The sequence below is a fragment of the Agelaius tricolor genome, unplaced genomic scaffold, assembly GCF_023055355.1.
Source record: "Agelaius tricolor isolate 1412-34295 unplaced genomic scaffold, bAgeTri1.0.p SCAF_2, whole genome shotgun sequence".
NCBI classification, from domain to species: Eukaryota; Metazoa; Chordata; class Aves; order Passeriformes; family Icteridae; genus Agelaius; species Agelaius tricolor.
The window spans coordinates 72,352,417-72,366,224 of NW_027269262.1; the positions used below are offsets into that span (position 1 = coordinate 72,352,417).

At 35.8% G+C, this 13,808-nt stretch overlaps 1 protein-coding gene across 1 annotated transcript; it reads left to right on the forward strand.

The window, feature by feature from the left end:
• Positions 1–659: 659 nt before the first annotated feature.
• On the forward strand, positions 660–4,448 carry FBXO43 (F-box protein 43). The gene is made up of 4 exons (XM_071449371.1): positions 660–2,143; positions 3,002–3,104; positions 3,924–4,109; positions 4,200–4,448. The coding sequence occupies exons 1-4, from the start codon at positions 660–662 to the stop codon at positions 4,446–4,448; spliced, it is 2,022 nt and encodes a 673-aa protein (XP_071305472.1).
• Positions 4,449–13,808: the final 9,360 nt, after the last annotated feature.

The window sequence follows — 13,808 nt, forward strand, 5'->3', positions numbered from 1 at the left end:
GACCAAAAGCAGAGAGCTTCTTTACAAAATAACACTTAAATGTTAAAGCAGATAAAACAGCACTTTTCACTTTGTAACTAGAGGTCAATTTCATTCCCTCTGGGGACTCTAGGGATCTAAATAATAGGGAGACTTCTAGACTTGTAACTTCATGATTAATCCTCTTATTTTACTTAAGGAGAAAATGTCTTTTGTCTAAACTCATCTATTACCAGAGCTTCTGCTCGTTCTTGAGTACTGAACTATGTTGCTGGATGAACCAGTAACAGTGCTAATAAAAATCTTGGCTCTACTGGAATGCTGGGGAGTTTTGTTGCCAGTTTCAGCACCAATGAGCCTCTAATTGCTGTGTAGCTTATTTGAAGTGCTTTTCCATAGGTGAGGAATGTCAGGTCAATTAGCTAACTGGATATATGTTTTATTTGCCTCACAGTACAATGTGCATTTTAATCACTTAATTCTAACCATCTATTTTTGTGTTTATGTATAAGTACTGTTTCTACTGAGACTAATGACAACACTTTTGTTATGACCGTTATCAGATAGACTTGCAAAATGCTTTCTCTCTAATCTGAGAGGGTTTTGGTGACTGCTTTTATTGTTTGTTTCAGAAACAACAGTGGTATCTTTATTTACAAAGTCAAAGTGTCAAGCAGAAGATGTCAGACAGTCATCTAGTGAGGTTTAGTATTCTTAAAAGAAATAGATTAACACCTCCCAGGAGCAGCTTTAAATACTCAAATTTTAGAGACATGTGTTGCACTTCAGCATTTCTGGACAGCAGATGCAATGAGTCAGGAGAAGATCCTGAGGCAGACCGTGAAGAAGCACCCAGTGTAACAAGTGTATTATTGCTACAGGAGCGTTCTGAGCACGTCCATCCAAGTGCCTTCTTTCCCAGGTCACCATCGATTGAAAAAGAATTGAATTCTATCTCATTATCAGAAGAAACAGAAACAAATAGAAGTGCAGATTTTTTTGAAACTCCTAAATCAGGTAGAAAAGGCTCCTCACTACGCAGAAGGCTGCTTTTACCCAATACTGTCAAAGCTGGCACAACTGTAGGATGCTGTGAAAGACAACTTAGTTCTTCAGGAAGCATCAGGAAAAAAATATTCTCTTGTGTTTTGAGCTCTGAAGAAAAGCTTTCACAAACTGCTGCATATTCTCCAAAAGATAAAGATTACAAAACTCTGACAACTAGCACTTCAGAACCTGAGAATTCTAATCCTAATTCTCCAAAAAGGAGGCTTTCCTTTTCACAACAAAGGACTTCTACACTAGAGGAGTCCCAGTGTAAGGATCCTTTATTGTTAGAAACAGAAGGTTTGTCTCCAATTCAGTGGAAGGATGTCACTGCTAGTAACACTAATGAATTCAATGAAAATGTTCTTCTGAGTGTTAGAGATGGGGTGCTTAGGACTCCTACTTACAGTAGGAGTAGCCTACCTGAGGCCAGTGAGGGCAAATACCTGACTTCTATCACCAGTCCAGTAGAGAACTTGAACTTTGGACTATGTGATATAAACTCTCCCCCTGTTAAGGTACCAAATTACCCAGATCTTTCAACGCCTGAAGACAGTGGATATAATTCGCTTCCTTTGGACAAATCAGGAGACTCATTGTCTGATTATGAGGGATCTTTCCAAGAGCTCTTCCAAAAGCACAGAGAAGATTCCAGAACTTTAGACAGTAAAAGAAAGACAAGAAAACTTGAGCGAGTCAGAAGGTTATCCACTCTTCGGGAACTAGGCTCCCAGTCAGAGACAGAAGATAATCATGGCAGTCCTACTTCAATGCATGTGTTAACGAAAGAAAGAGACTTTGTCAGTGAAGATCATGAGTTAGTTCTAAAAGAACAGCCTAGTGGAGACCTGGTTGTTAGTCATGGGGATTTCTCAAGAACTCCAGCTCTGAAAATAGTTCATGAAATTTGCTTGCAAAGACAAAGATTGCACCAAAAGCAAATCTCAGAGAATATTGATGGAACAGAAATATTTGCATTAGATCATGTTCTTCCTGGACTTATTGGCAAGAAAATGGGCCTTGAAAAATTAGATATTTTAACAGAATTGAAAGATAGAAATTTAAAACATGTTCTTGCTATTGTTTTAGATGCTTTGACAGTAGAAAGTCTATGTAGGTAAGTACTGTTGCTTCACACACACAAAAAAAGGGAAAAAGGGGTGCTTCTGCAAATGAATGAGAATAACTTCTGGAATACTGGGTGTTGTTGTCAACAAAATTTGGTTTTTTTCTGAAAAAAGAGATATTTTCTCACTGTTAATTATGTAGGTCTTTCTGTGTAGATCTAAAAAATAAATAAGGGCATAAAAAGCTGAAGAACCATGAAAAATTAATAAACTCAAAACTAAATCACAATACTTGTAAATTTTAAAATATATAAAAATTCCTTTAAACCTAGAAAGTAATTTAGCCTCATTACAAGTTCCCAATAGTGCATAGCACTCAAAACACATTTTCTAGAATTTTTCTTGTGTATTTTATTTCCTCAGTTATTTCTAAGCACAAAGATGCTCAAAGAATTTTGATTCATGAGTAATCTTCTTGATTAATTTCTAATCAATAGCAACTGTTACATTTCACACAATGTTCTTGATCCCTTTGTTGTAACAAAGGGAATTGGTGAATAGATGGAAGTCTAAGGGCACAGATGTTTTCAGAACTCTAAACACAAGTGTGACTAGAAACAATTTTGGTAAGTGGCTTATATGGAGGAAGAAATTAATTTATTTCTGAGTCATGGATGCTGTACTATTAATGTTGCTGTTGTTGTTTAGACTCTTGTGTTATACAGTGATATGTAAAGTATGAGATCTCTGTTTCATAACAAAATAAAGAACTAGTGTATAGCAGCAGTCTGTAAAATGACCAAGAGTTTATGAAACCATGCAAAAATCTTTACTAGGTAGTCTTGCTATTATGACTTCTGCACTACCTGAAAAAAATTGAAAGTGGATTGATTTTTTATTTGTTCCAGCATTTGGAAAGTAAGCAAAAGCTGGCGTGAAATCATTGTACAAGACAGAAATGCAGATAAGAGGAGAAAGCTGTACACAAAACAGCTGAAAGAAGCAGCTCGGGTAAGAGAGTTCTCAAAGGTGATTTTTTTTTTTTTTTAAGTATGAAAGAAGATAGAAGGAAAGATGAAACATCTTGTATAGCTACAGAAAAGTAACTGACAGAGACAGTTCCAAAATGAGCAGGTGATGGATTCTAACAGGAGAATGTAATGGCTCTTACTGCTTTTCAGCTGTCTGCAGTTTGAGTACTGGTCTTTCAACCATGTAAGACTCTTATTTACTCCTCCTGCCCTATCTTGAGAATCCTGTAGGATCTCTTCCTTGACTAATTCTAGCTTTAGATTTTAAACTCTACTTGTGCCATTGTGCCATGCTGTTCCCCATTGTCCATTTCACTCTAGTCTGCATTGCTGTAGGACCTGCTCTACACTACCTCCTGAAAATTTTCATGACTGATTGTGTCACAGTGTCATGGTGTATTTGTGAACATCAGAAGGATATGTAGAAGGTTTTTTAAGGGGCATCTAGAGAAATAAGCATATTAATAGCAGTATATTTTTTCAGATCTTCCACAGGATACATGCACGCTTGCTTTTGAGATGCCCTAATTCACAAACATGAGCACCAGTAGAGTGTGCTAAGAGGGTTTCTACCCTGCTCATGTGACTTAGTTTTTGTTGATCTCTCTTGATCCCTTGCTAAATATAAACATTTAATGGTAAATACTTGTGAGATATATATATACACATAATTTTATTTTCTTATGTGTTGTTGCAGAGGGAAAAAAACCCAAACAAGTAAAATCTAGCTGCAAATCCTAAATGAAATAAAATCCTAATTTTCTCCCTTTTTTTTTTCTAAATAATTATAAACTAACAGGAATACTTATTGAAGGCTGAAGATGCTGCTACAAGACTTAATATTCTCAATAGATCTGCTCTAAGGCCTGTTCAAGCTCAAGCCAGAACTCCTGTTTTACAGACACCACCTTCACACACTGAACTTACACCTAGGAGATGCAGTTCTGTTCCCCACTCAGCTAGTAGGCAGGAAGAATACATGAAAGTAGGTATCTAAGAAATGCTTCATTTTCAGTTTTTAGAACATTTTCATTTACTAGAATAAATAGCTGTTTTCTGTCTCCTCTTGCTACAGGTTGCTAAAACTCTGTTCACTGATGAAGCTCTAAAACCCTGTCCAAGATGTCAATATCCTGCTAAATATCAATTGGTAAAGAAACGGGGACTATGTAGCAGAGAAGCATGTGCATTTGAGTTCTGTATTTTATGTCTGCAGGCATTCCATGGGTCAAAAGAATGTAATAGTTTATCTGCAAAACGGAAGAATAAAAAAGATGCTCCACCAGGAAGTGCCCAAAGCAAAAGAAATTTAAAAAGGCTCTAAATTTGTAAAGCATGTAACTAACATTTAATTCTTTTACCCCTTCCCCTAAATTCCTGATCTTGTTCCTATGCTTCCTAAAGGTACGCATTTTGAAAGCATCATCCCATTTGTTCTTGTTGACTTTCCAAGATAACCTCTCATGTATATATCTTAACATAGTAGAATTAGGTTTTTTAAAAAATGAACATTTAAAAATATTTTATGTTTTGTTTTACCTGTTGTGTAGTAGGTAGAAACTAACATCTTAATTTTTAAATAAAGTGTCTTAAATGTAGTCTTTAATATTTAGCTTACATGACCTCATTGATGTTTAAAAATGTTATTCTTGTCTTAAAGACAAATTAAAGAAAATTATTTCTAAAAAAGTCTTTGAAATCAGATTTATTTATTCACTTTAAATTATATTAAATATTTTAAAAATATCTCAAAGTGGGACACTGTACATTTGCAAAAATGCTTCTATTAATATGGATGGTAAAATGTCAAAGCTCACATATTAGTTGTCTGAATTTTTTATTGCAATAATTAATCTATTGTTCTCTTAGCCTCTGTAAAGGAATTCAGTAGAATAGTAATTTATAAACTAAACTGATGCTGTGTGGATATTTTGGTGTACTGAGTTTTACAAAGTTTTTGTCTTGAAAACTTTGGGTGGTACTGTATGTATTCACGTATCTGAAAATGCTGTGGCATCACCTTTGCTGTTGTGAACTTAGCTTTATGCTTAATCTGACTTGACTTCAGCTCCCAGATACTAGGTCACCTTCACAGTTCTACTTGAGCAAAAGGATCATCTACAGCTGAAAATCACTCTTATCTCAAGATATTTATTTATCTCCTAATAAAGGAAATTGAGGTATCTTGCTCTTGACCTAAATATGCTGATCCCTTTTAGAAAACAAACTCAATCTGCCTCTTGGACCTCCAACAATTTTTGTGTGGCTTTGGTTTGTATCCTAGTAATTACAAACAGCTTGAAATATAGGTGACAGAAATGGACACAGTACTTCTATGAAGATATAATATCAATTAATTTCTACAATAATATTGTCCCATTTGTCCTTTCAAAAAGTTTGTCACAAGCATCTTGCAGAACTCTTGTTGTCAGCTGGTGTTTATTCCTCACTCTCCCTCTGATGTTGTCTTTTGTGTTATATTTTTGAAGACTGTGTATTTGTAGGTAACCCTTAACACTGAGCTATTTTTAAAAGTCAGATAGAAAAAAAAAATCCAAAAGAAGACTTTGCAAGTAAACCATAAGCTTCATATTTGCCTCTTTTAATATTTATTCACACATCTCTTTATTTTTAGTGTCTAAAATGACAAACCCCTAAGATTTTTTTCTTATTTTTTCTTTATTTATTTTTACACAATCTGTGGATGTTTAAGCCAAATGGACCAGGATAACAACTTCAGGATGTTCTAGAAACATCTCTTCTTAGTTCTCACCTCTGACTGTTGTGATCTCTAATTTGGTTAGTACTTTTATCATTCTTGATTTTTAGCATAGTAGTTTCTCATTGCATTTGGAAGGAGGGGAGACAACATGGTTAATGAAATGATAAGGAAATTTTAACACTAACTCTATTAACCAAATGTTATTGTTAAGGAAAAAGTCAACCCAATATATTTGCCAGAAGTTCATGTTTAATTAATATAAGTATTAGCACTTTAATTCCATACTTATATTTGTGTTTGCTGAGCCTTTGCCTTGTTCTTAGGTTAGACTGGTAGCAACTTGGAGGCTGCTCAGTCTGTTTTAAGGGAACAATTGAGGCAAAGGATTTGGGGGCAGGGTAGGGAATACAGAAGTATGTGCACATAGGTTTGGTTTAGGAAAAAGGGCATTCATTACAGAGGAGGAGACTGCAAGTGGGATAATGGTTAAATTACTTAATTTTTAAAATATTTATATTTCTCTAATTGTTTAGAGCTTTAGGTGTTCAAGGTCTACTTAAAAGTTAAGTCAGTTTGAAGAACCATTGAATTTATTCTTTATTTCTTAGGTGTATAGTAAGTAACTATACTTTTTCTAGAAATGCTTAATACTTTCTATTAAAGGTTAAAATGAACAACTTTCTAGATGGGAATTTCTATTACACAAGAATCTGAATATATGTCATTTATCTTTATAAAAATTTGGATTAGTTTTGTTTCTTGCTGTTGAATTGCCAAATAAAGTAGGGGATGGTAGTAAACACAATGCAGAATAAGTACTGCATGTCATAACACTTCTGACTGCTATTGTCATCACTCTATGTTACCTTTGCTAAATACCAAGATCTCTAAAATGTCTCAATTAAAAAAAAAAAAGCTTTAAATGAGTTCTTTAAAATTATTGGAAAGTTATGATAGGCAGTGAGAGTATCTAGCTCACCTTCTGCTGTGGAGTGCTGCAGCACAATTCAGGAATGCATGGGGTTCAATAGTTCTGAAAGTATTCCTGAAATAGGTACCCTTAAGTGGAAAACCACACAGGAACTCAGTTCTCAGTTTAAGAATCAGTTATTTAATATCTTTTCCATTTGAAAAAATTTGGTAATGAGTTTGTGAGTTTTTCCAAAGCTTATAGAGGATAGAGAGAGTAAATTGGTTCTGGTACAGGCATTGTTTGTTTTTAAAGGTGGTATTTTTGATGTCTGCAGCAGCTATTCAACAAGGAGAAGCTTGAAAGGAAAAAAAAAATCCTCTTTCACAATTTAAAATATTTTTCTCTTCTTTTGGTGTACTTAGAAGTTTCTTGGCTTTTTTTTCCTTCTAGATCCATCTCACAAAAATGTCTTCTTGACATATCTCTTGCTCAGTGGGGTCTATCACAAATGTAATCTGGCAATTACAAAAGTAATCTATGCTCTGCTGTCTGAGTGAAATGTGTTCTCTGTGGTCTTCACTGCTTTATCAGAGGTGGGGGAAGTGAGAAGCCAGACTTCCCATCTCTGTGTAAATGTATTCTCTATGAGAGTGATAATTTTTAAAAAATTTCTTTTAAAATAAAATCAGCTTTATTCCTTGACACAAGGGAGAAATAAAGTAGTGATATGTTATTCTTTACCTACACATTAATAGAACACAAGGTATATGATAAGTATCTAATAGTCTCTAATAATTTGGGTGAAAGGAATCAAAGCACTTTAATTATAGGATTGCTTTATTGAAAGAAATTAAGTAATGGGGGCAGGAGAGTGGCAGTAAAGAGTCCCTGTTAGTATGCTTTTTTCCTCTATACTGTATCTCTCAATTAGTCTGCATCACATATCATAAAGCTGTATGAGTCTGGATTTTGATGAAACAGCAAAAGAGAACCTAAGTTCTCCATAAAAAAACAAACATCCAACACAAAACCAAACAATCCACCCCAGCACACAAACACCACCCCTAAACCCTGAAACTGACCCCCCCCCCCCCCCCACGTCTCTTCCAACAAAACAAAAATGTCAACCAGAAAGCAGTTTACAAGTAGGGATTTGTGTTTGTTTCTCTACTGGCTGAATTAATTCTTGGAGACCTGAGGGCTAGCACAGAGAAGAAGGATGCAAAAGTACTCCTGGAGTAGAAATGACAATGATCAAGAGTATTCTTGATGCCTTGCGTAGGCTGACCTAGAACAGAGACTAGATGGAGCTAAAGAATAAAGTAGGTATTTATTAGGAGGCATCAATAGATCCACCTTGGGCAGCCCAAGAGCCCCGCCAGGGCTACACCCAAGGTGAACCCAAAATGGTCACAAAATCGATGACCAGTTGTGGGGTCCCACACTTTTATAAGTTCTGGTCCATTTGCACATTGGAGTTAATTGTCTAATTACAGCTTTAGCCCATGAAATCCCGTCCTTCTTATTTTTCGCTCTTCAGTCCACTGTTGTTTATGCTCTTGGGACTGAGATTTGGATCAGCTGTCCTTGGGTCCCCAGCTGGAGAAGGAATTATTTTGTCTCCCTACTCTGTGAAGAGAGCTTGCTATGCCCTAATATGAAGCCCAGACCCACACACTAAAGCAGCATAGACTCTGAAAAATATAAAAGCTAAAATCTGAGACATCATTCTAAAATGTCCTACCCACAGTTATTCTCCAGCTCAAGAGTTCTTCTTAAAACTGATAACAGATTGCTGGAAAGGGAAGAGTGAATTGTCTTTCCCTCTGGAACATGGGGATAGTGTTCAAGATAATATTTGGGTTAGTATTGGGCTGCTGTAAATTTTATTTTTGCAATCCTCATTTCCCTTCAGACAGACATGATCTATATGGTGGGAGAAGTGGCATTGCCTACAAATGCCCAGGGAATTAATTTAGTTTTTTGACCATGATGGTTTGAGCCAGAGCTGTGGGTTTAAATTCCAAAATAGAATTATTGGAAGTAACCTTTTGCTGCTGACAGATGTTGCTGCAAGAATTTTACTTCATAAATCTTTTTTTTTGGAGCAGCAACCATAAACCTCAAGTGGTTTGTGAGAAGGAAATTGAAATTACTTAAGTCTCTGATCATTCTTTCCTTGGTGACAAGTATGGAAGAGCTTAGGCAAAAAATGGTTATAAATCTTTGAATTGTTTATAGACTAGGGAATGTTAGTATGTTTTATCACTAACTAGCCAAAAATGATAAAAATTTTGGTCATTAAATTAAGTAGCTCAACACCATATGTCAGATCATTTTCCTATTCCATGTATTGGTTACTCTTTGAAACACTTTAGGCAATTGAGGCCATGCTGATTAATTTTAATACAAGAAGTAATTTATTTTATTTCTGTTTTCATAGGCACATGAAGAAATACAGCAGTGTCAGATTAGAAAGGGACTCCTGGAAACTAGTGCCAAGCTCTTATGTCAACTCCTCAAGTTCTGTCTTAAAACTGGTTAGAATAGTGTCCCATTACCATGTTGGTGACCTACTCCAGATTGCTCTGCTAGTCACTTAACCTGTTGCCTTTTTTTTAGCACTGCTTTAAAAATAGCTATTCTGTAGATCTAATCCTTCCCTTAAACTTCCCCAATATTATGATTGTTCTTTCACTGACAAAAATCCTCAGAATTTATTCTCATCTCTTAAGACAATCCAACAACAACTGTTGTGTCTAACAACTCCTCCCTCCTCACTGTTTCTACTGGAATCTATTCTTTTATTCAATTTAACCAGTATCCCAAGTGAAACCTCCTCAAGAACTAAAATAATAATATGGCTTTCTTTTCTCTACAAGAAATACTTTGACCAATGTATACTAAGATAAGCATTTCTTGTATAGGTCTTCTGCACAGTCACAGTTCAATCACTTGGTGTAGTACTCCCATATTCTTCTAACAAATTTTGGAAAGATCCAAATTTTTTTTCCAATAATTTCTACTGAACCTTAAATGTGTAATCTCATACTTTGTTCTTCTAAGCTTCAGGCTTTTTTCTTTCTCTGCTTTAGTCTTGCAATAATTTAGTATTTAATGTGATTATATTATATTTTTACAGGTGCAAATTTTTTGCCTGTGCTGAATCTTATGGGATTTTTGATGCAAAATATCTAGCAATTTCTGTTACCACTTGTCAGATGCCACAGCAGAACCTGACTGCTTTTTGGGAATGATGTGTTTAATTTTAGTTAAACAAAAACAAAGCTTGTTTTCACTTTCTTATTTTCTGAGCTCTGATTAGTTGAAATGCCCATTAAAAAAAGACTTAACACATTTTTTTCTCTTTGACAAGCTTCTGGAGAGTGTTAGAACTTACCCAAACTTGTCAGAAGCCTAAATGCTAGTAAGACCTTATTGAGCTGGGTGCTAATGGATGAGTAGTAATGAAACCAGCCCTTCAGCTGAAAATATTGATGGCACGACATTTTAAATGAACTTACAAGCAGTGTCAAACACTCAAAGTTTCATGTAAAAGTAAACTTTTGACTTGAAGACTGGAGTTCAAGTGTTAAAAGCCCCTCTAATTTTCCCCCTCTGTGCTTTAACGCTCATTCTGAAAGCAATTCTGCAACAGTGCTTGTGTCTTAATTATGTAGGCCCATTTAATCTCTCTGTAGGCAAATGGGATGTGGAAACCATGCATGTATTTCAGCTGATGCTTTTCACTCTGGACTCATAGTGAAAAAACCTATTTCCACAAACTATGTAAACTTAGATACTGTGTCATGACTAGAACCAGCTGAAGTGGTAGGAGGATAGTAACTGGGAAAAGAGGGACAACTAGTTGGGAAGCAGTAGTGCCCTAGATAAATATAGTAATGTTTGGTAAAAATTTTTGGAGCTGCAAAATTATTGCTGAGATACTCAGCAATTGTTCAGCAGTCTTCCACTTCAGCAAAAATGTTAATTATCATCCTAAAGTGCTGCAGATGCCTAAATGGAGAACTCTTCTCTCATGTTCACTGAGCAGATACTGAAGTTCCTAAAGTCCTGACCTGGGTGTAATACATTATTAGGGGCCTGAAGAACATATTTCCTACAAGTGCTTTGTTCTGCCAGGACTCAGTACCACAGTACCCAGACTATATTTAGACCACTGGGCTACAAAATGAAATTTTCCTCTGGTTTGAACACATCACATTTTCCTGGTGCACATTTTGGTAGATTAGATGCTCTGGACATGGCAGCCATAGCAACATTTTTGGCTTTAAAAAATGAGTTCTGCTTTTGTTGCAAACATTCTCTCTCCTCTTTTGAAAAGATTTGTACAAAAGCAGCACTCTCATAAATATTGCAATTTCAGTCTTCATTTTCCTTTATGCTTTTGCCCTTGTGTACTCTGTTGTGATGCACAAAACCTATTACTGGGATGCAGTTACCTTTCAGCATTTCTGCTGGAAGTGTTTCTGTTAAGAAAATGTTCAAGACTCTGTATCCCAAATAGGCATAATGTGAGAAAGTACAATGAGTCCCATTTTCTGCTCCAAACAGTAATGCTCACTGGGACACTGTAAGTTCCCGTTCTGGACTTTTTCCTTGGTTTAAATAATTTTCATAAAGTAGTCCAGGGAGAATGTCATACAACACAGAATGGATATCAATAAAACAAACTAATTCTTGAAATGCTTTGCTCAATTAACTTACTTAAATGTGAAACTATCCTAATGTTGAACTGCTTTCCTCCGTAAAAACAGCCCTTAATTTAAATGCTGATAATAAAGTACCAGAAGGGGGCACCAAAGGTTTTTCTTACAGAACAGAACTCTAGTTTTCATTCCCTCTTTAACCCATACAAATTAACTCAACGTTACAAATGCAAAATATTTTGAATGGCTTAAAGCAGCGCTGGCCATAATTCCTGCCCCAAGGAGCTGCTTACCAAGACCTACAAGAGGAGTGGGCATCCTGGGAAGCAATCCCAGGTATTACTTCTCCAGGGCCTCCTTTACAAGGTGAAGCTGTGCCGGGCCCACAGCCAGCTACTACAGCAACCAAGCAAGATCGTGGAATTACAGACTGGCCTGAATTACAGCAAGATCATGGAATTACAATGCCTCCTGGCTCAGTTCCTCTAGCAGCCATGGACATGGATTATCCAGAGGTCTCCATGCCAGTCTAGAGTACAAAACATAACTCTTTCACGCAAGTGTTGCAGTTGAAACATTTGAGAATTCCTAGTTTCAGAAGGTGCAAGCTCTGGACTTTATTCCCCAAGTACAGAAAATATATTTGATAATAAAATCCAATATGGTTTCATGAAGTATGAATAAAAGTGCCTCCTCTATTATGATTTTTAAATGACCACAGGAAAAACATTGTATGCATTTTATGCATACTTAAATGATGTTCTTAAGGCTTTAGTAAACAAGAAAGGGAATGCATTAACTTTTTTAGAGTCAAATTGGAAAAGTCTAAGTATTCCCATGTAACATTTTTGAAACAATATCAGAATGACAGACAGCATTTTAATTTTATTTTATTTTCAGTCCGTTTAATGAAGACTGGGTGAGAATTTGATAACTTAAAGCATTCTTTATTTTTCAACTAGGTACTCCTGGAGTCTAAGAGAGCAATAGGTAGTTAGGAAAGCAAAAATCCTACAAAATAAGATGGCTATAATTTTTGGATGCTTTTCTGAAGCATTATTGAAATCTTAAGGAGCACTTCTAGTTATGGATTCTCATATAATTCTCAGAACCTGTTGAGTAGACACTGCTGTGTTCTTGAAGTGGAGGAACATGGAATATCTTTCTTTTTTTCCTCCTAATTCTTTTTTTCTACTTGCTCATTCTCCCAATCTATTTCATTATAGATCTCTACAGCAGCCACAGCAATGTAACAAAAATATGGGAACTGGTGATCAGTGAGATGTTTTATCTCAAACAGCACTGCTGCTATCCAGATTTGATGCACCAGTAATATTTCACTTGGTTAACTCAGCTGGGGAATCCTGGGTTTGGGGGCTGCTGTTTACACCTGCTTGATAGCAAGACAGGGAACACATGCATGCATTTAGTGTTTCTTGTTGGTATTTGACACCTACTGCCAGGAGATGATCTGCTAAGGGACGTTTGATATTATTGGCTATGCTATTGCCACCTGCTGGAGCCTCTTCATTGCACCTCTTGCATTGGATCTTTGGTGGACTGGAACACCTGTTAAGGCATGGTCAAGAAACTGACCTGTCATAAACCAAGCTGTGAGTAACCCCAGAAAAAAAAGTCATGAAATCTACTTGCGCAACTAGAAGTAGGAAGTGATTGTACATTGGAAAAGCTTAAGTTAGCACAGCCAAAATGTATTACAAACCATGACTCCAGTTTATCTACATGGAAAATAGATAATAGACAATAACAATGCAATCTTTTGTACACAGTGCCAAAACTCTGGATACATCCCATGACAGTGAAATCTCTGTGGGAAATAACTGTCACAGTTTCTTCTGATCTGTATTATGTTTCAGCTGAAAGATATGCTACATTAACTATAGTAGCGCTCCTAGCAAAAAATTATCTCTGCCTTGCTATAGACTTATGCACCATGTCAATGTTTTTATCTTGTACATGGTTTGATAGCTGTGGCTCTAGTAATTCTTTCCTGATTTTCATTGTATTTGCAGAATTACTTTATTTCTAATAATAATTTCTAAATAATTTCTATATTTCTATTTTTATTTCTAATAATTTTATTTCATAATTTTGCTAAATAGCTTTTTCAATTAAGTGTTAATACTCCTTTCCAAAATTAAGAAAGGTAGTGTGAAATTCTCCTAAAGCTCTAGGAGTTATGTCTTAAGACAATAATAGAAATTTATAAAGACCTCAGATGACTGCAGGTGTGTATGCAGAGGCGTATACACTACTTGGCATGTAGTAAGGGTACAAATGTATATCATAAATTGCTAAGCAGTCCTTCCAAATTCTGGTTCATCTTCCAGGCGTGTCTCTGTATCCCCCTAATGTTTT

Bases quoted from the DNA above. Each gene is read 5' to 3' on its own strand.
- FBXO43 (XM_071449371.1), top strand. From the start codon at position 660: ATGTCAGACAGTCATCTAGTGAGGTTTAGTATTCTTAAAAGAAATAGA. The intron at 3,105-3,923 runs GTAAGAGAGTTC...ATAAACTAACAG, and splicing joins AGCTGAAAGAAGCAGCTCGG to GAATACTTATTGAAGGCTGA. The intron at 4,110-4,199 runs GTAGGTATCTAA...CTCTTGCTACAG, and splicing joins GGCAGGAAGAATACATGAAA to GTTGCTAAAACTCTGTTCAC.